Raw genomic sequence first — 24,326 nt, 5'->3', positions numbered from 1 at the left:
GCAAGATTGATTACCTGTTGTGCTTTTGATGTGCACTGTACTGTAACAGAAACTGTAATAATATTTGAGACTTTTTTGATTTGAACCTGCCGTTGATTCCTTTGCTTTGTCTGAGTTGATGGGCCTCGAGACAAGGTGAGATTTGAGGCTGTATCCAAGGTACATGTACATGCAGTGCGAAGGCTCGTAGTGTTGTTTTAGGTATGCTACTGCATTTTCAAGACACGGTGGGCGAAATTCATGATTCCTTTTGCATGAATAAGAGTAGGGTCGGAAGAAATGATGGATGTGTGTAGATGTTACTGGGGTGCTTCATACATATATAGTATCTCTTTCCCCTTCTTTCCCCTTCTCCTCCCTCTTTTTTTATCACTATTATTACTATTCTATCATTTATGAATTATGATGCCGTCGCCGCCATCTCACAATCGACAAACCCGCTTCGTCGATTTCTGCGGAAAATTCTTTGGTATAGTGGAATTTTGGGGTAGTTGAAGTAGTAGCTTTAACCGTAGTAGGAGTAGGAGTAGAGGGTTTCTTTTGGTGGGTTTGGTGACGTTTTGGAGGTGGAGGTTCTTTGTCGTCGGTAAGATGGGGATTATGGGGATTGATGGAATCGGGGACAAGTTGAAGTTTGCTTTTGCGTTTGGTGGGGGTTTTCTTGTTGTTGTTGGAGGGATTTGGGAGATGAGGGAGGGTTGGATTTGGTGGTGGTGGTGGTGCTGTTGCTGCTGCTGGGGGTATTCTGAGTTGGTGTTGTTGTTGTTGTACCTTCTCCCAGCGACAAAAAGAGAGACCAGTCGAGTCGAGAACAGGAATTTTCTTCATAATAGAAGAAGAAGAACGCTTCTCTACCGCCGTCGCCGTCGTCGCCGCCTCTGTGTTATTGCCACTCTCCACATCCACCCCAACAATTGCATGATCATAATAAAAAATCTCAACCCTCTCATCTCTCGGCCCAATTCCCACATCCCAACATTCCCCTCCCTTATTCCTCCTCGCCACCACCACCCATCGATACAACCACGCCTTGGGCACATACCCCTCCGGACCCGGCTCCAACATTTTCGGCTGACGATACCAAACCCCACCTCTTAATTCCGAATTAAAATACCATTCCGTAAGATATCCCTCACGAATCATAATCCCATTGGCATCTCTGCGATCATATGCCGTATTTTGAATTTTCCACCAGATTTTTTCTTTTGGTGATAAGATTTTATTCGGTTGCTGCTGCTGCTGCTGCTGCTGCTGCTGCTGCTGCTGTCCTTTGTTTGGCTGTTCGGATGCAGATTCCGGAAGAGCTCCATTACTAACATAATCCCAAGGAGAATACTGTGATTTGAGTAAACCCGCGCGAGCGCGTTTGTAGGCTTTGTCGCGATAGACGTGGCGGTCGGTTTTGCCGGGGAAATCGGGAATGTCGCTGCGGCGGGGGGCGGCGAGGAGGTCGCTGAGGGAGATGGTGGACCAGTGGGTTTGGCCCGTGGGGGAGATGAGGTCTACGGCTGTGGGGGATTCTTCTTTTTCTTTTTCTTCTGGTTTGCTATTGTTGTTTTTGTTGCGCTTGTTGTGGTGGTGGAGATTGGATTTGGTGAGGGAGCGCTTTCGTTTTAATGTCCATTTTGGGGTGGTGCCCGTGGTACTGGTATCGTGGTAGTAGTAGTCTTGGTGAGGGTTGGACTTTACTCTTTTTTGGAGCGATGCAAGTTCAGTGGCATAAGCCCGTTCAACGGGATTCAGCGGTGTTGTTGTTGTTATTGTCGAGCGACGGTGGACTTTTCCATCCGTAATGACCATGGTTGAAAAAGGGAGGAGGAGAAAGATTGATAATCTTGAGAAAAAAGAAGAAGCTTCTTGCGAGAGGAATGCTGATGCATAAGATGATTTGTTTCTCGCTATCTGTTCACATTCGCCGCCACGCGATTTCCACGCGGAGAAGTAGAAGAAAAGAATGTGTCTCTGAAGCTGCTAGGTTTCTATCAAAGAGAACGGCATGTCTGGAACACAAAGACCGCTCAAATTGTCAATGTTCTGGAACCACTGCTGCGAATGGATAAGAAGTGGCGTTTGCGAAGAACAAAGGAAAAAATGTGCCGGACACGACGAATAAGACATCATTGCATTGTCCAGACGCAGCAGCAGGCAGCCGTCCCGTGGTCGGGCATGATTTCCAGCTGCCCAGATACAATAGTCTCAGTCTCAGTCTCTCTCTCTCTCTCTCTCTCTCTCGGCATCTCCGCTTCTTTCGCTTAATCAGTCTTGGTTTGGGGTATCCTGGTCTCTCATCGCTTGAGTAAAGAAAATGTGTGCTCGCTCGCTTTTTCCATATGATGAAAAATCAAAAAAATCTTCATGCGCTCAAAATGTTCCAAACGCAAGCGATGCCTTGCGGGATTGCATCACAGCATTATATCGCTGCATAGCTTCTGCCGAAGTGGCGACTCCCAAATCGCTTTGGAGCGGTTGGGACTCCAGTGCCGGGTTCCTCAACTGATATCGTCGCAGGTCGTTTTCACGCTCATCGAATAGATCGATGAGCATTTTGGTGTTGACAGTGACTTTGACGGATTTGACCCTCTTGACGAGACCATCGATGGAATCGAGCTCTCGCTTTCGCTTTCGCTTTTCTTGGGGGGCATCGGGCAAAGGAAAGTAGGGATTATGCTGGTTCGGGGCCTTCATGGTGAATGTGAAGGCTGAGGTAGGAGGGCAGGCATCAGGCGTCAAGTCGACATAATCTGCTTGGACCAGAGGACACTTTTCTTCGTGTATTGTGGTGGTCGTTGTTGCACTCTTGGTGGACCGCCGTCGAGCAATATTTCCATTCGAAGGCGTGAGGATAGTGAATTCCTGGTGTGTGATGTTGCTGAGTGGCTGGTCTTGGTTTTTCCTTGATCGGGATTTATTGTTCTGTGATGGACGGCGGTGCACTGCCTCTGAGAGCGTCTTGAAGTGAGTGAAAAGTCGCATTGTTGCTGTTGCTGTTGCTGTTGCTGTAGTTGGATGGTCTGGTAGTGAGTGAGCTTCTGATCGAATATTGGAGGGCTGAAGCTCAGCATTTGAAGCAGCCATGATGGCATCCAGCCACGTTGTTGCCATAGTAATCCATATACGTGTAGTATGCTGGGTGACGAGGCTGGCGACAGGGATGGCGGTATTGGCAAGATAGAAGTGACTGGGTTCCCCATTAAGAGCCGGCGCGTCAAGGCTTAGAGTTTGGCCTCAATTGGGCTCTTAAGTGGCTGGAAGTCCCTTTAATCCGTAAAATCAGGACATCTTCACCCTCCTGACGTGGCTGGACACTCGCCAATGGTGTCGCCAGCCACAGCACCATCCCTTACACCGTCTATCGTGACTTTGACAACGAGGAGGCCGGTCAAAATCTAATCTAAGGTATGATCGGGCTCCAGCCTTCCAGATCTTGTCCCTACAGGTACCTAGGCACCAACGTTTCTGTTCAGGGCCTCAGGGCACCTGACAGCTATCAGTCATCGCGCATAGCTCTATAACGGCGCTGCTATACCGTTACACTTCTCTGCAGAGCATGTCCGCCAGTACACCATGTATGACGTGGCCCGCCCATTGTGCGCGAGACAGAGCAAGATACTGCATGTGTTATGAAGCGCCCAAGCTGTATGATGCTTCTCATCAGAATGACAAAACACATACAGTCACCACTGATCCTGCTTTCGCGCGCCTGCTGAGCCACTGATCGACGCCCAATGCTTACTACTCTACTACACGTGGTGCCCAAAGTACATTCATTAGTGCCTCACTCCTTCATACCACACATATCCTGGTGTGTTCATCAGACGTCAGGCCGCCATCGAAACTCTCTTCTTCCGCAAGATCGCGACCCCTTCGACGTGGCTGGTTTGTGGGAAAAAGTCGAATCCTCGCAGGCTCTCAATCTCATACAGACCCTCATGCCGAGGCCCCTCGCCTGCGTCGCCCGGCAGTCCTCCGACCAACCAGCCAATGTCTCGTGCTTGTGTGTGCACGTTGCATGATACGTAGCACACTCGTGCTGGTCCATATTGCAGCAACTGGCTGATGAAGCCCTCGTCGCACCCTTTTCTCGACGGATCAATCACCACCACCGTCTCCTCGGGCGGGAACTTCTTCGTGTCGAGCGACTCGAACAGCTTGTTGGCGTCGGCGGCGATGAAATGTGTGGCATCTTCCGGCAGGTTGTTGAGTTTGGCATTCTTACTTGCAAATTCGATGGATTGCGCCGAGACGTCAATGCCGATGCTCTGCCGGAACATACTCGACAAGTTGATGGTGAAGAAGCCGGACCCACAGTACGCATCCACCATATGCTTGATGGTCGGCTTCTTCGATGCGTCGTCGCCATCTGTGGTGCCCAGAATCTGATCGCGGATATATTGCGTGACGACCGGTAAGATCGAGTTGTTGTTCTGGAAGAATGCGCCTGCAGGGTTGTCGAAGCGGTAGTCATCCACATACTCTGTCGATGTCGCTTTGTGGTCTGTAATGCAGACCTTGCGATGGATATGCGTCCCTCTGTCCTCCACGACCTCCTCCTCGCCATCGCCTTCCGTACTGACTTCGATCGTGTTATCCGCTTTGTTCTCTCGCTTTGTGCTTTCGCGCAACAGCAATGTCGCACCCTTCTGATACTTGTCAATGTCTGCCGCTACGCGCACCCTCTCACGCTTCATGCCCATCCTCACAGCTTCCGTGCCGATCGGACAATCTTCAATATCCATCGTCTTGCGAGTGCCTTTCAGCATGAAGCCGATCGGCGGCACTCCTGGCCATGTCACCTGCTTGCCATGTCTCTTATCCCTCCTCCCTCCTGGCGGGCCATCAAAGTGCGGCGTCAACTTTGTGCGATAGCCATATTGCAGCGGCGAGCCGATCGTGTCTCCCACCGTCGGCAGCGAGGACGCCGGCAAATTGGAGAAGTTGCGAAACGCCTTCTCGACAATCGTCCTCTTGTGCGCGAGCTGCGCTTCGTAGGGCATATGCTGAAACTGACAACCTGAACATTTGGTGAAGTAGGGACATTGCGGGTCTGCAGTACTCGTGGGACCTTTCGAGACGCGCTTGACAAAGTCTGCGAGAGAGTAGGACTGTTCTGCAAAATGCTTGTATACTCGCGCAGTGACAACATCTCCCGGAGCGGAAAACGGGACAACATATACTTGACCATCCTGTTCTGCCAGCCCGTCGCCTGTGGACGAGAGCGCCTTGATGGTCACGTCGATTTCGGCGTGCTCTTCATTCTGCCGTCGCGCCTTCTCCTTTGCTTCTTCTGATACGCTCACATCCTGGAGGAGATTCTGGATATCCGCTAGCAACACTTCCTCATTCGAGCCTTCAGCGACCGTGCTAGTTTTTTGCTTCTTGCTCTTTTTGAAGTGTCGCTTGCCTTCATTAAATGGTCGCTTTTGAGCCATAATTGTCGATGTGAGTGGCTGAAAGGGAATGTGGAAGAAGCAGCGACGAAGCTTCAGCATTGAATTGCAATGTGCTGCTTTTTCTTTTGTCTCTACCTACCTCAATCCATCCCCATCCCCGACTTTTCTCACGAAAAAAGATTAGTAGCTAAACTTCATCTTCACTCTAAGTGGCTGAAATATGCCAGACGCTAGCGGATTGTCAACAAGGCCCGCCGATTGCCATGAAAGTCCTCCCCCCTGTCTGGTCTACTTCTGCTGACTAAGGAGGTACTCAACAACAAACTTTCACGTGGAAGAGATGCTGCTGCCTTCGATGATATCATTATCATCGATATCGTCAGCAGCACCCTGTATCGATACTCCCCCCCCCTTCAAACATTCAATGCATAGAATCAATCCTCCTACTATGCTACACCCCCCGCAACAGGCACCCGTAACCGTAATAGCTTCCAGGCCCCTCTCAAACACTAACAAAGGCATAACATCGTAGCCTTTGATGAAACTTCTTCACGGAACGGTACAAAGTATCAACCAGGTAGGTCTGTAGGTATCAAGGGTAAACTTCAACAAAAAGACAACCTGACTCTATACCTACCTAGGTAGGTACCTTAGTAGTATGAAACTATTACCCGTACAATTTAAATCTTTCTAGACTCTTCTATACAAAACTTTTCAATGGCTGTGGATAATAGATCTGGGACATTTTTTTTTTTATTATATGTCGAGGAATGCCTGAGTTGGTTGCCTAATTCGATACGAGAGGGAGGGTTTGCGTAGGTAAGAAGCTTTTTGGGGGGGGTTTGTTTGTTTGTGGGATGTGTTCTTTGTGGAGGTGGGTGGATTTTTATGGGGTGGGGTGGGATGGGATGGGATGGGATGGGATGGGGAGGGAGGGAGGGAGAGGGAGGGAGAGAGAGAGAGAGAAAGAGAGAGAGAGAGAAACGAGGAGCAGTGAGTTGCGGTATTCAGTAGTATGTATGTAAGGTATGTATGTATGTACACGTTCAGGTGTATGTTCTCTGGGACTTTTTCAAGATCTCGATCGAGGACCAACTAGGTACTCTTCGTGCTCCGAAATTGCCAACTTATGACATTTGTGCAATATGACCTGGCTCGTCGCAGCTTCGTCTTGTTTAACCAGAGATATCACAGCTCCATATCCACGTACTGAGGTTTGATCTGGTCCAGTTTTGACAGAGTAGTATGACATATTGGCTTCCGGAGAGATCCCAAGTCGATCGATACGAAAGATGCGACATGAATTCCAGCATCTGCCAGTCGGCTCGTAACTTCAGGGGTCCTATACGCGACAAAGTCCTGCACATGCCACTCCAGCATAAAAGAGACATCCATCTCTGAGAGGTCCAGCAGCGGCAAAGGTCTGGCTGTTCTACGAAAGCACGCGCGTGCGGAGTTGCTGTCGGCTCTACTCGAGTCTCGCTTCCCTCGTAACGGGACGATACGGTAAGGTACCAGGTATTATTGGGAGTTGTTGGAGCCTCTTTGAATGACGACGAAAAAAAAAAAAGAATCCCGACTGGCCCGAAGTTGAATCGACCTTGTTGCCGATTGACGGCGTTGCTTTGATAGAGTCCCCCAGAAAATCTCATGGCTTTACTTCGGGAAATCTTTGATCGATCAGCGATCGTGAAGAAGAGGGGTGGTGCCCCATGCGTTTTTGGACGGGTGACATTGAAAAAAAGTCATTTTCATTTTGGGGTGGGGTGGGGAAACGACAAAGTCGACGGCCTCGAGTATCCAGAAGGCCAATGGAAATTCATCGTGGAGGGTAAGAAGAAATTTGTGCAGGCATTGATGATCTCTTGTTGCGAATGGAGAAGGCTCGTAGGCGTGCTTTGATGGGTTCACTGAGTGTGGATGATGTTGGCGAGGAGGCAGACTCTGATTTCTCGGTGGTAGAGCTTGCTATGCTGCCCTGGGACTCGGATCGTTCTCTGGTCTCGGCCAGGACATCGTCCAGGCTGACATTGTCGCGCGAGTATGGTGTCGTCTTGGTATCCAGGATTTCCACAAACTTGGAGGCTGCCATTGATTATGCCGGCGTTTGATCTTTGATTCTTGGTGGATAGCTAGGACCAGAGAAGAAGAAGAAGAAGAAGAAGGGCGGCAAGTTGATCAAGTACAACAGGAAGATGGGATCGACACGCACGAAAGGGAGTACATAGACGGCAAGAATATATGTATGTGCAGATCAATAGGACTAGACCCCATCGTCGAACCCTGGACCGGACGAGCTGCAAGCGTTGCCCCTGCGGCAGAACACCAAGACCAATTCGGGAGCCGCGGGCGAGGAGCGGCAGCTGGGAGACGACGCTGACGAAGAGGACTACGAGTCTACGACAGACACTACCTACCTGACGTTAGATTGAAAAAAGGCGTGGTATACCAGAAAAGGAACCGCTACGCCACCCGCACGGCGCACGCCTCCTGGACCCGACGGTTGACGGCCGGCGCCCGCGTCCACACTCCACAGCAGCTCGCGACGACGGACGACAGACGACAGGTGATGAACAAGGACCCCGAGGCAGCAAAAAGAGGCCCACGGAGTCCGAGACAGCACACGCGAATGAAGTGGACGAGACTCATCACAATCACACTCTCCCTCACACACCTCATCTTCTCTCCTACGGTCTACCTAGATCCTATGACGATGATGATACACCACAGTCACCACAGTCACCACACACGCACACACGCTCCCGCACTCATCTTCTGACATGCGTTTGCGATCCGAGTCTGACACTGCGTCGTTTTTATCCCACTTGGCATCGCACTTTTTTGGCTCCGACATCCTGCGCCTCCCCTTCCCCTCGCTCTTCTCTTCCAGCTTCCTAGCATTTTTTATCTATCTCTTCCCCCCCATGCATGATCGAACAGCATTCCGGCATGACAGCATGGTAGCGAGCAGTACGACTTCCGAGCCTGTCTGCCATGGCTTGTCGCCAACACGTGCGCAGCAGCAGCGTCAACCAACAGACAGACAAGTTACAGGGTGGGAGGATTCGTATATTTTTCATTTCTGCACACACGCCTGTCTGTCCTATCTGTCCTGTCTGTAGTAGGTAGAAGAAGGGTAAAAGTAGAAGACTGTCGCCAGAGCCCTCTCCCCTTACGGGAGCCTACGAGACAAGTATCGAGTCATTATCAGACACGCACTACCTCCTACCTTTTGGAAGCCGTTCTGGACCGTTCTCCAAGCTTTTCTTTCCATGTACCTCCAGGTAGCGCAAAAATAGGTATAGATAGATAGACTCCCTTGACTCTTGGCATTGGTTGAGAAAGTCACGGAGTCGGACTAGGCACCCGAAGTCCCAGACTTTTTCCATTTAGCATCTGCAGCCTTCTGGACCGCGCCCGGCCATGGAACACACTTTCTGAGCACTTCACCTGTCCGGAAATGCTGTCATCGGTACACAGCACAGCACAGCACTCCTCCAAACCATGTCTTTCTTTTAATCTCGGGGCAATCTCTCAGACGAAAAAGACAGTGGCCGGGCAGTCTCCCTGTTCCCTTTCGGAGAGAGAGATGCAAGCTCATGTCTCCAGTCTGCCAGTACCTCCTAGGAGGTAGTAGATAGACGGACGGACAGACCAGACATCCATCGATCGTCAGTGGCATCAGGTAAGGTAGTCACATTACCGGTTGCATGAGGACCAGGCACATGCACATGGACTCTTCCTCTTGCAGCAGAGCTACTAGCCTCGCGAACAGCAGTGCTACACTGAGGTACCTAAGGTACCTAACTCCCTACCTCTACGTTTAATAATGCCATTCATGACCCAAAAAGGCTTGTGATGACCGCGGACTCCGGTTCAAGACGATCACTTTTTTCGCTCAATCGACAGGCGCTCTTGATAGCTCTTTTTTAGCATCTAGACGGCACTTTTTTGCATCGCGTAGGTAGGTAGGTAGGTACCTGAGGTAAGGTAGGTAGGTCAGGTAGGTAGGTGGATGAGAATCATATGACCCTCCCTAATGCAGTAGGTAAATTCCCTCTTTACCTCAAGATACCGTTGGGAAATCACTACTCGTTTACATACCTGGTATTGAGGTATATTCGGTTGCAATAGCAAGACCTGCAGACTAGAACTGCATCCTACTATACCTTACCTTCGTATTGTTATTTTTTCCTTTGTCGTAGCTGCCGCATGTCAACGAGCATAAGCAGAAAAAAACAAAAACTCTGCTACGGTAGGCCCTCTACAAATCTGTTATCTGTTAAGATTATATGTTCTTTTTTCTTTTCGAGTTCAGTCTGCAGATACTACCTACCTTACCTTACCTTACCTTACCTTACCTATATGTTAGCTACTTAATAGCCCGTACAGGTAACATAGTACGGCTTCGGGAAAGGTTGAAAAAGGGTCTTTCTCGTACCGTAGGTAGGTACAGGTAGTTAGGAGAGGTATGTCTGTATCTAGAAGCACAAGCACAAGCACCAAGTACAAGTATACGAATATGTACACGAATATGTACACGTACCTAACATACCTTACCTATATACACTTACCTACATACATTGCAGATATGCTTTTTCTTTTCTCTTTTCTCTTTTTTCGTAGGTCCATACATACATACATACATACATACCTTACATGCATATGCAGTTACCTAGTTACCTAGCTACCTAGTATATATAATCCGTCTTTTTTCGCTTTCCGAAAAAGAGGACGAGTACGAGATTCTAGGAACGACGAGACTTGAAGTAAAGTATGTATCTGACTACCAATATAGTATATAGTCGACTTTGGTAGTAAAGTAGGTACCTATAGGTACCTTACTTATCTTACCTTGGTACTATCCGCTGGCTCGCTACGGGTGGGATAATAGAGGAGGAGGAGGAGGAGGAGGAGGAGGATGTGCTGTGGAGAAGGTCTGTCTGTATGTCTGTCTGTCTGTTTGTTTGTCTAGGTACATATAAGGTAGGTAGGTAGGTATCAAGAAATGATGACTTCTCTTCGCTTCGATTCGGACGACAGTAGGGCGTTGAGATTGTAATACTGTAAAATGGGCATACATCTGCAATAACAATACTCTAGAACGAAACTTCGAAAAAGAGATTCCGTCTCAGTACGAACTGAAAAAAAAAGTCGTTTACCATTACTGTAGTACCTAGGTACCTTAACTAAGAAACAACCACAAAAGGAATCTGTCTTTGCCTATCTGAGCACAACCGACGACACCACAGGCCAGACCATCTTCTTGCCCATGATCACTCCTTCTCTCTCACTCACTCACTCACACACACACACACACTCTCTCTCTCTCAAACAGTCATGCCCCCATCAACCGAGTATATCGAACCGGTAACATAACTCGACTCCTCTGACAGCAAAAATGCAATCACATTGGCAATCTCCACTGGTTCTCCCATGCGCGGTATGGGATTAAAAGTCACGATTCGATTCAAAGATTCTTGACCCATAGTCTCGACCAAATTATCCGTCATGGGCGTGCGGATCATGCCGGGACACACGGCATTGATGCGAATTCCCGCAGAGGCGTATTCTCGCGCGAGAACTTTGGTGAGGCCGACGACGCCGTGTTTGGAGGCGACGTAACTGGGGAGAGAGAGAGAGAGGTGATGGGAGTTAGCACTTCTTCCAGTGTTCTTACTTGTTAAAGGTTTTCTTTTCTTTTTCCTTCTTTCTTGGTTTTCTTTTTCATTTCTGACAAAACATAGGGAGGGATGTCGAATGAGGCAGGGGATAGGGAATAAAAAGCTCGACTTACGCCGGACTTCCCGCAGCTTTCAAACCCGCCACAGAGGAAACATTTACTATCGACTTGCTGCTGCTTCCAGCACCTCCTTCTCCTGCTACTGCTCCCCCGCCACTGGTAGCATTCGCCTCAGTTTTCTCGGTTGGCGCACTCATATACTCCAACTCCGCATGCATACAATTCGCTAAACCAGTCAAATTTGTCGAGATGGTCGCTCCGAAATTGTCAATCCCACGCTGTTCATGCCAGCGCACTTTCACACTAGGGTAATCAAACGACCCAGCTGCATTGACAGCTCCGTCCAATTTACCAAATCGGTCGACAGTAGCTTTGAGCCAGGATTGGACTTGCGAGAGGTCGCGGACGTCAACTCTTTGTGCGAACACGGCATCGGTGGTGACGGCGGCTGCTTGTTCTTTCCGTTGCTGCTCCGTCACGGATTGGGATATTTCGGTAGCTGCGCTTTCGAGTTGCGACGACATGTCTCCTATGCTGACTTTGGCGCCGCGTTGGACGAGGACTCTGGCTGTTGCGAGGCCGAGGCCGGATGCTCCTCCAGTAATGGCGAAGACTTTGCCGGAAAACATTGCTCGTGCCATTTTTCTTGCTTTTATATCTGGTGTTTCTTTTCACTGTTACTTTTGCTGAAAGTTGTGAAAGGCTGATGTAGGTGATGTGGCACCATTTATTTCTTTTCCATCGACTACTGCCACTCTAGCTGGGAGCCCAAGGGATAAATACTAGTGCCGACCTTCTCTAGTGCTGATGGACAACTGCGGGGATGTAGATGTCTTTGTTCAGTAGTGTCGCGCCAAGTAGCGGAGATGGTTCTCGAAGTGAAGTTGAAGAGGGGAGGCAATGACTGTTTGACCAATTGCAAACATACTCAGCCCTCACCAGAGATTTTGTGGCACTTCTCGATACTTTGCGGATTGACATAATTGTCACGGCAAGTTGAGAAGCGGAGCGGCAAGTCAAACAGTCCGCGCTTCCATCCCCTATGCATAGGCCAGGCCACGGGTAGGGATGAGCCGGATGGCGGCCAGGTCCCCAGTCACAAGCGTAGCGTATATTTCTTTCCTCATTCGTATACACACTGTTCGCAGTGTTCAGCATTATTCCCCTCCAGATGTCAATCGCGCCCCAGACTAACTCAACTGTCTTGGCCTGATCCAGCTCCCCTTCTGGAACATTGCCAGCTGGTCGCCTGCCACCGACATCCTCTGCCACATGCGGCCATTGGCAGACAGGCCTCGACGATTATACCCCCTCACTCGCAGCTTCATTGACGAACTTGGTGCCATGGATCTCTCATGCTTGCTTCTCTCCAGAGACCAGAGCGTGGAATGTACCATACAGGCGAATTCACGCTTGGAATCATGGCGGACCATAATACATCATCAGTTTTCCGCCAGCACTTTGAAACTCGCGCACGTCGGGATTCCCATGCATGCCACCCGGAATGATGGCAGCCGCAAAAGCCACGGCATCTGGATTTATATCTTGCCGGTCCCAAAGTGAATCGTGGTATACAGCATACATGTATATGTGATATCGATTGAAAGATGGCCCAAATTGGGGGGCTCGGGGCTGTTGGATGTTCACGAATGATGAAGATGGAAAGTGGCATGGCCCCCAGGAAAAGAAAGATCTGAGACATGCGGCCCGAAGGAAGCCAGCGCCAAGAACAGTCTCAACTGTGCGGCAGTTAGGGTCTGATCCTTCGAACCTCTCCACTCCATGTTCCCATCCCGACCGACGTCACGCTCATGCTGCCATTTCTTCGCTGTCTCTGCGAGTCTGCGAGCATATCATATCGGGGAGCAGAGTAGCGAGGAGCAGATACTCAAGCTGTGGCACCGGTGTCAGTACTGGTTGCCACTGGGAGCAGCTGACTGCTGAGACCATCGTCGTATAGGACAGGACGCTGGGACAATGGCTTCCCGTGGCATGAAGAATATCGACAATGGCTTCCCGTGACATGAGGAATATCGACAGAGCTCCCGTCATTTGCTATTCTGGTGGCACCCATGCAGTAATGACGCCGTGAGTGTACGCTTCATCGGAGGATATGGAGAAAGACTGGCCGAAGACATAGATCCAGTTCCCGGGAGGTAGGTGTAGGAGAGATCAGAATCGAGGGTCTTGAGTCTTCGAGGACAGTCCGGTCTCTTGAAGGACCTCCATTGACACTTGCCTCGAAGGGCATCGCTTGACAAGACAACGCAGGAGGAATACAACAGTTGCGCGTGAGGGTGTGCCCCATATCCCTTCCTCCTTATCCTTCATTGCCAAGAGCATGAAGAGCAGCAAGATGTGTAGACTCCACGCGCGCCTCGGAGACTGGGGCCCTCTTTCGCAGCCCATGCGAGCCTTCTCTGGCGAAGGAGAGCGAGGACCTTCCGCAAAGCAGAGGGTTGGAGGCGGCCTTCGGGGGAGCGACAGTGTCCAGGGCAGACAACTCTTCTCTAGCACGGGGCACTCTTCATTCTCAAGACTGTTGTTGCGAGTAGGCTGGACCAGGACACTTCTCCTGCGACATATCTGATGGCTAAGGGGTGGGTGTGGATGGCAACAGCCGCTCGCTAGCGCCACCACTGCTGGGCCTCAGGTCGCGTCTGCAAGCCGCACACACACCAGAAATACCGAAGCAGCAGCAACACACGCACCGAAGATGGATTTCTCACCGCTACGAGACCCGCCGCGTGCTGTCTGCTCTGCCATGCTCGCCACCACACCACCCTCCGCGCCGCCGCAGACACCACCACCACTTTTTCTCGCGCCGCCCCCTGCTGAAGAAGACGCTTTCGCCTCTCAACGCGACCACATCCCATTCGAGGATGACTCCCCAAGCCACCAAGCCCACTCGCATGAAGACGAAGTAATTCCTCTGTCCTCCAGGGACCAGGCCCCGGGCGCGCACCTTGACCAGCGGAAGGTCATTGATCTCTGCTCGGAGAGTGACAGTGACAGTGACAGTGAGAGCTCGAGCTCGAGCTCCAGCGACACCGACACCGACACCGATAGCGACAGCTCCAGCGACAGCGAGAGCTCTAGCTCCAGCGATAGCGACAGCGACAGCGACAGCGACGTCGAGCTTCTGCCGGCGCGAAGTATACTACAGATACCGCTGCCACCGTCCATTCAGCAACTAGTCGACGCCCGTCAAGCACATCTCTCTGGGTCAGCAGGACAGCCCGCCAACGTCGCCACAGCCGAACGTCCATTTGCGCCAATTCATCCCGCACCATCGCTATATCCGTGGCACTTGCCACGTGCTCAAGAGTCCGTAGCCACCATAAACCCGGCACAATCGCCATCTACGCGGGCCCGTCTCCTACCTGCTCACGCATCTGGATCAAATATTCCCCCTTTCCTGCCTCTTTTCCCTCCATCTGCTCAGGCACCTGGATCTACTATAAACCCGGCACAACCGCCATCTGTCCTGCCCCGTCCTCTGCCTGCTGCAGTCACGCTAACAATGTTCACGGACGGATCCTACAAGCACAGAGAGGGAATGGGCGGCGCTGGTATCGCGTACCAGCAGGGGACCTCCTGGTTTGGGCGAGCCGTCGCCCTTGGAATCTTAGAGAGCTCGGACGTGGTAAGCATCTCTCTTCGTTTACAGATACGTGACCTAGGAATTTACGTCTGTCCTAACCTTCGCGATACTATCTAGGCTGAGATGGAAGCAATCCGACACGCACTGCGCATGGCTCAGACAATTGTGCCCTGCATAGGAGCCACGAAGCTGATTATCCAATCGGACAGCGAGTATTGTTTGCACGCCCTCAAAACTGCAGCAACAGGCCACCACACCAAATCCGGCCAAATGAAAGCAAGCCTCGACCAAGCAATGCTCATCAAAGCTGCTCTCGGCGTCGAGGTGAACTTCTGGTGGATCAAGGCGCACAACCACGCTGAAGGCAACGAGAGAGCAGACATGCTCGCCAATTTCGGCGCGAGGCAGAGCCTCGCAGGAAGTGAAGAGCGGGTGTGGGAGAACCCCATCCGGGGCCAACTCAACCGGTGCATGCAATGGCACGCCAAGGCGGCCTCACTGGACACTCGCGATGTGTTCGTGACGGGGGCCACTGGGCCGCCGCAGGGCTGGCGAGCTGTGCTCGCAGCGAAGGGTACTGCGCTGAAGGACGAGCATGCTCGCCGTAGAGCTGCACAGCTCGCCAACTTGGCCCGCCAGACGACTTAGCCTCGTACGTACGTACGTACGTTCATAGCTGTCCGTCTTGCAAAAAGTCTCCCCGCCCGTTAGTCTTTTCATCCAGTAGTACCTCTGATCACTCCCTTTTGAACCACGATGACCAATGTCCAGATGGGAAGCAACGCAAGTTCTCCTGTCTAGTGGAGTCACTGAATCGGTACAATAGCGATAGCCGTTGTTTGAAAATCAAGTCGAGTAAGTGATTTTTTTTCACTTTGACTATGTCAGCTTGATATAACACATTCTATCTCTGCGCTGGTTATGACCACTAGAGTGAGGAGTATATAGACTAATAGCAATGTAACGCGAATCGTCTAATAGAGAGAGGGTAGACGAGCTGAGGACATAGCCGTTTTGGAGGCTTGGATTAGGGAAGTAAACTTTTTCGTTTTTGACTATGTTAACTCTTGCTTTCCTGCATCTAACTACAACTGTAGTAATCAAAGACCAGATTAGGTGTAATACGAGTCGAGCCTTTTATCGGGGAGAGACTAGACTAAGGAACTTCCGTATTCGAATCATGTCTCTGATCTGATCTGACCTATCGTGTCTCTGCGTCTCGAAGTACTATTTCAATGACTAGGATGCGTATACTATAATAGCAATGCGGAATAGAACTGGACCGGAGAGACTGGTCAGGAAAGCAGGGGTAGTTCAACCAGGAGGACATCAGATAGCAGTATGCTAAAAAATGAGGGTATCTATCCTGAAGTAGGTATGGCATTGGAAAGGCTACCGATTCATCTGTCGTGCCATTAGATCATCGTCTTGACTGCTTCTCCTTCAACTATCGAATCTGCTGCCAAATGCACCTATTCTGGAATCGGTACTTATCGCGGGATATCAATGTGAATATCTCTACTAGTCGACCGCCAGAAGTACGAAACAGTGTGATGTCCAAGATGAGGATGAGGAATTTTGGGTTTAAAGTAAGTTGGAGAAGAAGTGAAGTGGTCAGCAACAATGAACTTCACGATCAAGCGCCAAGACATGACGCCGAGACTGTACCCAGGCCGAGGCAATTGGGTAGTCTAGCTCTACGGTCCACAGCTGACAACCTCGCTCTAGACAGACATCACCTTGTACAATCTTCAGCTACGTTTGGCTTTGTTGTCGACAATTCACTTCTCCCTGAATCTCCCTACTTCCCGGAAACCTCATAAGACTCCAGACTTTGTCCGCAATGGCATCCTCAGCCCCCAAGAAAAGACTCCAAGCTCTGAGCGAACAACTCCAGAACCCGATTAGAAGCGAAGGCAAATTCGAAGACTTGCCCAACATTCCCACTGTAGCAGGCGACTCCAAAGGACCGTACGTACATACCTATCATGATCCTCCCGACCTGCCCCATTCATTGCACAACCATACATGTATTCTAACACACCACCCCTTCCCAGCCGCACCCTCGGAAAAGTCGTCATCATCACTGGCTGCAACTCCCCCATTGGAATCGGTCGTGCCTCAGCCCACCACTTCGCCAACAACGGCGCCAAAGCAATCTACATCTCCGACTACCGCACCGAACATCTCGAAACGCACAAACGCGAGCTCGAATCCAAGTATCCGGGAGTCAAGATCCATCCCAAAAAAGTCGACGCAGCAGAAGAATCTGACATTTCCGCCCTCGTCGACGAATGCCTGGCCACCTACGGCCGATTGGACATTTTCTTCGCCAACGCCGGAGTTTCCGTCACTATGAGCAGCGTACTCGACGGCAACGCCAGTGATTTCATGGACGTGATGCGCGTGAATTCGCTTTCTGTATTCTTAGCAGTCAAGCACGGAGCACGAGGTATGTTGCAGACGGGCGCGGAGAAGAAGTTTCCCGGGGGAAGTATTGTCAGTGTGGCCTCTTCGGCGGGTATGCGATCGAATGCCGGCGCGACGGACTATTCGGCGTCGAAAGCTGCTGTTATTAGTATTATGCAGACGAGTGCGTACCAGTTGAGTGGGACGGGGATTCGATGTAATGCGATTTGTCCCGGGATTATTGAGACGGGCATGACGGCGCCCATGTATGAGATGGCCAGGGCGAGGGGGTCGGAGAAGAAGATTGGGCAGTTGAATCCGTTGATGAGAGGGGGTGTGGCGGATGAGGTGGCTAGGGTGGCGTTGTTTTTGGGGAGTGATGAGGCGAGTTATGTGAATGGACAGGCGTGGGCCGTGTGTGGAGGATTGACGGCTGGTCATCCTTTTGTTCCGGGGAAGATTGCTTGATATATTGATGAATCTGACCCCAAGTAAGTATAAGTATATATGAATCTCTATATATAGCAGATTATAAAACTGCTCGTCTTCCTTCTTTTCATCAACCCCCCAACAGAACCTCTGCAACCATCTCCACCATCTCCCCCTCCTTCTTATCCCTCCTCAACTTCTCCCACAACGCATACGCCGAAATGACAATCTCATCCACCGCAGCATGACTCACATCCCTCCGATCAATCACCAGCACGCCACCTTTGTCCAACTTGGCCATCACCTCCCCACTACTCACCACCTGCAACTCCCCAACCCCATCTTTGACCATTTTCCAACACCATTTCTCCCCTCCAAACACCGTACTCCGATAACACCACCGATCCGTCCATGTACCCTCATTGGACATTTTGGCTTCGTGGCCGGCGTGGAGAGAGAAGTAGACGCTCGTGCTCAATTCTTTGAATTTGACGGTTCCGAGGAGAGAATTGTCGTGAGCGCGGCTAAGGATGATGGGGTATTTCGTAGACGAGGAAAAGGAAGATTCTTTTTTCTTCTTATTGCTTTCGCCTCCTCCTCCCCCTCCTCCTCGGGAGATGTGGAAGAGAATTCTTTCGGAAGGGAGAAGTTTGATCACGTCTTTGGTCATGCTGGCTTTGAATGCTTGTTCGTACGGTGGTGGGACTGCAGCTTGTGATGTGGGGCGAGGAGAACAAGTCGGTGTTGCTGCTGTTGTAAGGCGAGATTGTACGGATGAGAGGAAAGACTGTCGTATTGTGGTGTTCGAAGAGGGAATGACGTTATTTGAAGAAACATAGTATTGACTGGTTGCGTAAGGGCGGTCTTGGTATGAAGGCAGATTGTTTGCAGGAACAGAAACGCGATGATTGTATCTGTTTGGTAAGGATGCATGTGCATGTGGCTCCTCCCTTGGCGGGAAGTGGTTGACGTGTGATGATATTCTGGTATCTCCATATGGAGGGTTCTGATCCTGGTATATCCCGTTCGAGTGTGTCTGATTGTCACTCTTCTTGTTCTTCTTCATCAAGAACCTCTGGGTGTTGTGTTGCAGTATTTCTTTGAACATTGTCGCCATGCTTGGTTCGACTTGCGTTCTTTATAGGCTGATCGGGCCTGCAGATTTATCAGGTGCAAATGCCAGTTGTGCGGCCGCTCAAACGATCCAGACGATATCGAGGGCTCTTTCGATGATTGAGCTGGAGTGTAGTCCACTACGCCCGTCTTCTTATTGTAAGAAAGTGAAGACTGCCTGACAGCTCTCAAACACTCGTCAGGTGCCTACATACCTTGTTCGGGGTATTCGCATGATACTCGGTTAATGCTGGAGATTGGACTTGGCGCGGTCAACGTCTCACTGCCAGCGCCGCAAAAGTTGGAGGAATAGCCTGAATGCTTCATCGACTCGAAACAGATACTGATAGTGGCCTCCTCAATGTGCAGAATGGGTTGGTGCGATCGGCATGCCTGCCAGCAGCGACTACCAGGTAGTAAGTATGCATATCAGCGCCACCCCTCCACCTCCCCCGTCCACATCCCCTGTAGATCCTCGGGGTGTCGTCTCGGCATTGATGCATGGTCAAGAGATAGCGAAGTGGCCTCGAGAAAGTGGCTAGATCTGAGAAGCTGTTTTGGAATCGATCTGTCCCAGGATGATTCAAACTACACGGCGACCCCTTTGCTCGCCCAACCCCCAGGCCCTCTCCAAGCCCAGAACCAAAGTCCGCAAGCCAACCATACGCAAACTGACATGGCCCAAAAGGTGGCCGCATAACATTTCACCCCATAACACAGTTTGTCTTCGACCACATCTGCAGTTCCACCCGATTCCACTGTTTCAAGACCTGCTGCCCACTGATATACCCCACTATACACCAGTCCCCAGATGGTGGCTCCTAAAGCTGGCATCATGGCACAGATTCCCCAGTTTGTGCCGAAATTCTCGACCCCCCAAATCACGCTGACGATGATTGGGGTGAGACTGAAAGCGGCTCCATAACCGGCACCGATCGATGCAGAGACGATCCAGAAGCGTTCCGCGTGTTCTTGCACAAAGCCAGTGGCGAGGACGACTTGGCCGACACTCATGAGAATGCAAAATCCAATGAGAAAGGTGACACGGGAGACCTCGACACGCTTCTTTTCAACAGGCAAAGGTGGCGGGAGGGAGGATATGCTGTTTGCTATGCTGTTTGGGCCACGTCTGTGCTGATGAGGAGATGATGTCGGTGCGAGTATGTCGGTGAGTGTTCCAGTGAGGATACGTGCGACTGTAGACATGACTGCTACGATCGAGACATGGGTCGCTGCACTTGTAGGGTTGCCACCCTCAGGGACGGACATTGGTGGGTAGAGGGTGTCGATGATAGTGCCTAGGTTGTTGATGAATGCTTCTCCAGGGCCGGTAACTAGCAAGAAACCCGCAGCAAGCCACCACATGGTTCTGTCACCCAAAAACCGTCGTGTTTCGGCGTTGAGGAGCCACGTTTTCCTCCTGGCGTCTTCCGCTTTCTTAGCTTTCAGCTGGTCAGCTTTGCGACTGATCTCCTCAACAATCGAATCGGATAATGTGCCATAGCCTTCTTGCTCTTCCCGCTCTTGCAGTAAGCGATGGAAATATTCGCTCTCGTCAAGAAAGCCGCTCTGCTCCAGCTCTTCCACCGCATCTTCAATCAGTTCCTCTTCGTCAACGATGCGCAGGACGTAGCTGCCAATTACGCCTGTTGTGAGCAAAAGGATCCCCAGAAAGAGAAAGAATTTGTGCACGTTGACATCGCCCTTGGAGCCATCGCTCTTCGTCTCGTACAGCAGCTGACTGCCCACTTGTGCCTGCCACATGCCGCTCAAGCCAAAGCAGGCAATTGGCAGTGCGAGCGCAATGCCTTTGTATTTCCCTCTCCCAAAGTTCTTGGCGCACGTCGTTACTGCGGACAAGTACATCAGACTCGTGCCCATACCAATGAAGACGAAGGCCAGCACCATGACGCCGTACGGCCAGCCCGTCCCACCCAGCGCAGACGGCGGACCACTCTGGTAGTCAAACGCGGCCAGCAGATAGCCCATCCCAAAGAAAGCTCCTGCCAGCACGCTGGGGATTCCCGGGCCCCAGCGATCACAGAGCATGCCCCAGAGCGGCACCGGCAAGTACATGGCAATTTCTGCCGCGATACTGATGCCATTGACCTGCAATTGACTGTAGTGAAGGCGATGCTGGAACAGTGGCGCATACAGACTATAGGCAGTAATGCTGCCGGCGCCCAAGGTGTTGATCAGGGCCCACGCGAACGAGCCATATCGCCAGAGCTCCTTTCGCAGGCGCTCGCGGTCCTTGTCGGCGATACCTTGGGCTATGTCAGAAAAAAAGCTGCCTGCATAGCTGTGTTGATCCTCTTCATCATCTTCCTCGGCGGCGGCGGCGGTGGCGGCGGCGGAGTGTCGACTTCGACTAGGATCGCGACTTCGGGGGAGGAGCGGTTTGCCGCCGGGCGTGTAGTCAAGCTTGTCGATAGCGGCGCTGCTGTTGTCGCGCACCCGACTGACTGGGCGAGAGGATGAGGATGAGGGCGGCATGGTGGATTGGTTGGCGGAGGGGGAGGAGGCAACGATCGTAGTCAGACTAGGTGTCAATGTAACTCAGGTTCCCATCGTCGTGAGTGTAGGCACTAGTCCATGCTACACTCGGGCACAAGGAGTCGCGATAGCATCCAGCATTGCTCCTCTCTCGTTGCGCAAATTAGCCGAATATATCGATGTGTAGTAGGTACCTGTAGCATCGACAGGAACAGGTACATGTATGTCCAGTACCGTCGTCGGGGTGGAGCTTCAAGTTGCTGATGACGGAGTCGATGTCGGCCCGCCCACATCCGACCACCAAGGCAACCTCTTGGAACGTCTCGAACTTTGGCTTCATCTCCTGCACGCCTTTCTGATTTGGGAAACATGGCACACGATGGCCTCCGATGAGCTTCAGAAAAGAGTCTCACAGCTTGTTCGCCAGTCGGGCGGGTTGGCGGATGGCGGCAACCTGCAAGAGGCCTTTGACGCGTTGAAGGAGGCATCCCACCTCGATCCAGAAAATGCTAGCGTGAAGGATGCTCTCGTGGCATTGGAAAAGCGCGAGAAGACTGGAGATGTCGTCGCCTTGATTCGCAGCTATCTGGGCACGGGACCAACGAGCGATGGTGAGGCAGCATTGCGCGCTCTCCGCCAGAAGCATCTGCCCCAAGAAGAAGCGGAGCAAGCTCTCAATGATCTTCTCGATGCTCCCCGTCCAGTAGATCTGCTCGACACCTTGACGGGCACTCTCATCTATCGAAGCAAATATGCCCAGCAGACCCTGATGGCCGCGTTCGAGAAACCCGTCTCAGCGCTGTTCGATCGATTCTATGATCGAGGCCCAGAGAGTCTGAAAGCGTTCAGCACAATCCCGCTGAACGATGAGTTATGGACATCGAAAGATGATCAGGTGAAAGCCCAGCAAGACTTGTTCCAGCTGTGCATTGCCAAGCTCATATACATGGACGTCAAGCACAAGGATCGCCTCCTGCAACTCGTGGCACGGCAGATTGCCATGGCACCTGCTAACGTCACCAATCTCATTGATTTGGACGTCTTCGAAGTCATTCTGGATTGTCTCGATATCAGACTAGAACAACGTTTGCGGAGTCAAGCCATGTTGGCCACTTCAAAGGTGCTTGAGGCGACCAAGGAAAGAGGGGAGCAGCTGTTTGCCCAGTACTTAGCTGCCAGAGTGGGCAAGCAGACTATCGACGACTGCATCGTTGCCTTTTCGTCAGCAGCTGCCATCTTTCCAATGATACCTGTGGTGGCAGCACAGCTTTTCATGACTGACGGCTTTGTGCAACAACTCGTGCCCAATTTGGAGCGAAACTTCGAGTCAGGCAGCCAGGGGAAAAGGTTAGTCAAGGCGGGGAGCGGATTACAGTGATGCGCTTCATTGAGTTCATCACTTATGCTGACATTGAGCAGAAAGAGCGCAACGCTCGAGGTGGCAGCTCTTGAATTGCTGAGCGCAGCATGCGTTGACAAGGCGTGTCGCGAGGCAATCGACAGATATTGCTCACCCTGGCTCCGAAACATGTCAGATGAAGCAGAAGGAAAGCACAAGGCACTATCATCACTCGTGCTCGCCAAGATCAATGCAACGTCTTCGGAAGAGGTCACATCGAAATTGGCAGATCTGGTCCTGGTCAACGAGGTCAACAAGGATCAAGCGATAGAGGGGTTGGCCTATACCACCTTGCAGCCAAAGGTCAAGGAAGACATTGCAGCCAATGCGAATTTGCTGAAGCGGCTGATAGCTGCATTGACCGATCGCCCGAGTGCTGCATTTGGGTGTTTGACCATCTTCAGCAACTTGACCACATACCGACCGCCCCAGACCGCTGAGCAAAAGAAAATGGCACAGCTGAAAGCTTACGCGAATCAACAGAAGCAAGTAGCAGATGATCCGCTCGACAACGACAGTTTTGTAACCAGTCGAGCCAAGAAGCTTCTCGACGCCGACATCGTTCCCGCTCTCGTCGCTAGCTGCAAACAAACCAGCTCTCCTACCAACATCGCAATGGTAGTGAAAACCCTCCTCTCGCTGGCCAGAGAACAAAGAAACCGCCCGAAAATGGTCTCCCAAGGTTCCGTCAAGCTCCTCCTCCAAATCCGAGAACGAATCGGCAAGACAGACAAATCCTCTGCAGAAGCTTCCACCATCGACCGTAATGCCTCGCACGCGTTGGCCAGACTTCTCATCTCCGTCAATCCCGAACATGTCTTCTCTGCGGGCTCACTACCAGCTAGCACGGCTGTGAGTTCTCTCATTCCACTGCTCACGTATGACACCGATGCCGAACAACGGGACCTTTTGCCTACTTTCGAAGCACTCCTCGCGCTTACCAATCTGGCTTCCATGGAAGATGCCACAGCCAGAGACATCCTTCTTCGCCCCTCTGCAGCGTTTGAACGGCTGGAAGATCTACTCTTTTCCAGTAATACTCTCGTCCAACGCGCCAGTGTCGAGCTCGTGTGTAACCTGATGGCTTCTCCAACTGGCGTCGCGAGATACGCCGACGGATCCAAAGACGCCAAACGTCGATTGCACGTGTTGTTGGCACTCACCGACGCCGACGATCTTGCTACGAGACGAGCCGCGGGGGGTGCACTTGCTATGCTTACCGAGTGGGACAGTGCCGTTAGCGCTGTGCTGGATCATGTGAAAGGTGTAGAGTTGGTAATTGGAATGTGTTCCGAGGAGGAGGAGGAGGCGGGAAAGAGCGATGAGATGAAACATCGTGGGTTCGCTACTGTGCTTAACCTTGTGAGTGCACCCGGGCAAATTGGAGAGCGTGGGATCAAGGCTGTGAAGGAGTATGAAGAGGAGTTGAAGAAAGCTTTGCGGACGACAAGGAACCAGGACGTGTTGGCATTGGGGGTAGAGGTGCTCAAACGGTTGAAGTGATGCTTTGCTTGCATAGCACTCGGACTTGGCTGGAAGTGCTGCTACTGTTGCTGGTGGCACACACGCAGGCCAACGGGGTTCGTTCGGAATATCGACAGAGAGGTTGCACTTTTCTATTGTTGTGAGTTGCCCTGCCAGCGGCGTGGGCTTTCGCACAGTCAAGATATCAAAATACCTTTGTACTACATGTCGTAGTCCGTCTTTGATCGACCAGTGTATGGTCATCTTGAGACACTGGCT

General features: G+C 51.4%; 10 protein-coding genes across 10 annotated transcripts; 3 read left to right on the top strand and 7 right to left on the bottom strand.

Moving 5' to 3' along the window:
* Positions 1-393: 393 nt before the first annotated feature.
* SEPMUDRAFT_110872 (uncharacterized protein) lies at positions 394-1,800 on the bottom strand (the record flags this gene model as incomplete). The annotated part of the gene is made up of 1 exon (XM_016900880.1): positions 394-1,800. One exon carries the CDS (start codon positions 1,798-1,800, stop codon positions 394-396), a length of 1,407 nt encoding a protein of 468 aa, XP_016757498.1.
* An 85-nt stretch (positions 1,801-1,885) lies between these two features.
* SEPMUDRAFT_151418 (uncharacterized protein) lies at positions 1,886-2,997 on the bottom strand. The gene has a single exon (XM_016906809.1). The coding sequence runs from the start codon at positions 2,971-2,973 to the stop codon at positions 2,362-2,364; it is 612 nt and encodes a 203-aa protein (XP_016757497.1). The 5' UTR covers positions 2,974-2,997; the 3' UTR covers positions 1,886-2,361.
* Positions 2,998-3,555: 558 nt separating this feature from the next.
* SEPMUDRAFT_92004 (uracil-5--methyltransferase) lies at positions 3,556-5,447 on the bottom strand. The gene has a single exon (XM_016910575.1). It carries the CDS (start codon positions 5,427-5,429, stop codon positions 3,819-3,821), a length of 1,611 nt encoding a protein of 536 aa, XP_016757496.1. The 5' UTR covers positions 5,430-5,447; the 3' UTR covers positions 3,556-3,818.
* Positions 5,448-7,209: 1,762 nt separating this feature from the next.
* On the bottom strand, positions 7,210-7,482 carry SEPMUDRAFT_52158 (uncharacterized protein; the record flags this gene model as incomplete). Its single annotated transcript, XM_016909217.1, has 1 exon — positions 7,210-7,482. The coding sequence occupies one exon, from the start codon at positions 7,480-7,482 to the stop codon at positions 7,210-7,212; it is 273 nt and encodes a 90-aa protein (XP_016757495.1).
* Positions 7,483-10,720: 3,238 nt separating this feature from the next.
* On the bottom strand, positions 10,721-12,512 carry SEPMUDRAFT_72023 (short-chain dehydrogenase/reductase; the record flags this gene model as incomplete). Its single annotated transcript, XM_016909963.1, has 3 exons — positions 11,327-12,512; positions 11,188-11,260; positions 10,721-11,015 (listed from the first exon to the last, which is right to left on the bottom strand). Exons 1-3 carry the CDS (start codon positions 11,772-11,774, stop codon positions 10,721-10,723), a joined length of 816 nt encoding a protein of 271 aa, XP_016757494.1. The 5' UTR covers positions 11,775-12,512.
* A 1,337-nt stretch (positions 12,513-13,849) lies between these two features.
* On the top strand, positions 13,850-15,385 carry SEPMUDRAFT_110868 (ribonuclease H-like protein; the record flags this gene model as incomplete). Its single annotated transcript, XM_016900879.1, has 2 exons — positions 13,850-14,779; positions 14,855-15,385. The coding sequence occupies 2 exons, from the start codon at positions 13,850-13,852 to the stop codon at positions 15,383-15,385; spliced, it is 1,461 nt and encodes a 486-aa protein (XP_016757493.1).
* Positions 15,386-16,580: 1,195 nt separating this feature from the next.
* SEPMUDRAFT_166088 (3-oxoacyl-reductase) lies at positions 16,581-17,630 on the top strand (the record flags this gene model as incomplete). The annotated part of the gene is made up of 2 exons (XM_016908201.1): positions 16,581-16,708; positions 16,795-17,630. The coding sequence occupies 2 exons, from the start codon at positions 16,581-16,583 to the stop codon at positions 17,612-17,614; spliced, it is 948 nt and encodes a 315-aa protein (XP_016757492.1). The 3' UTR covers positions 17,615-17,630.
* A 75-nt stretch (positions 17,631-17,705) lies between these two features.
* On the bottom strand, positions 17,706-18,692 carry SEPMUDRAFT_110866 (uncharacterized protein; the record flags this gene model as incomplete). Its single annotated transcript, XM_016900878.1, has 1 exon — positions 17,706-18,692. The coding sequence occupies one exon, from the start codon at positions 18,690-18,692 to the stop codon at positions 17,706-17,708; it is 987 nt and encodes a 328-aa protein (XP_016757491.1).
* A 584-nt stretch (positions 18,693-19,276) lies between these two features.
* Positions 19,277-21,166, bottom strand: SEPMUDRAFT_24539 (MFS monocarboxylic acid transporter; the record flags this gene model as incomplete). The annotated part of the gene is made up of 1 exon (XM_016908388.2): positions 19,277-21,166. A coding segment is annotated over one exon (1,890 nt), but the record flags the coding sequence as incomplete, so codon positions are not given.
* A 389-nt stretch (positions 21,167-21,555) lies between these two features.
* On the top strand, positions 21,556-24,265 carry SEPMUDRAFT_151417 (ARM repeat-containing protein). The gene is made up of 2 exons (XM_016906808.1): positions 21,556-22,531; positions 22,604-24,265. The coding sequence occupies exons 1-2, from the start codon at positions 21,564-21,566 to the stop codon at positions 24,084-24,086; spliced, it is 2,451 nt and encodes an 816-aa protein (XP_016757489.1). The 5' UTR covers positions 21,556-21,563; the 3' UTR covers positions 24,087-24,265.
* Positions 24,266-24,326: the final 61 nt, after the last annotated feature.

Source organism: Sphaerulina musiva (assembly GCF_000320565.1).
Source record: "Sphaerulina musiva SO2202 unplaced genomic scaffold SEPMUscaffold_10, whole genome shotgun sequence".
Lineage (NCBI taxonomy): Eukaryota > Fungi > Ascomycota > Dothideomycetes > Mycosphaerellales > Mycosphaerellaceae > Sphaerulina > Sphaerulina musiva.
This window is presented reverse-complemented; position numbering and strand designations above follow the sequence as displayed.

What these genes read in the sequence shown, in the direction of transcription:
- SEPMUDRAFT_92004 (XM_016910575.1), bottom strand. Translation starts at nt 5,429, where the DNA reads ATGGCTCAAAAGCGACCATTTAATGAAGGCAAGCGACACTTCAAAAAG.
- SEPMUDRAFT_151417 (XM_016906808.1), top strand. Translation starts at nt 21,564, where the DNA reads ATGGCCTCCGATGAGCTTCAGAAAAGAGTCTCACAGCTTGTTCGCCAG. An exon ending in TCAGGCAGCCAGGGGAAAAG is followed by an intron (nt 22,532 to 22,603) that starts GTTAGTCAAGGC and finishes GACATTGAGCAG; the next exon opens with AAAGAGCGCAACGCTCGAGG.
- SEPMUDRAFT_151418 (XM_016906809.1), bottom strand. Translation starts at nt 2,973, where the DNA reads ATGCGACTTTTCACTCACTTCAAGACGCTCTCAGAGGCAGTGCACCGC.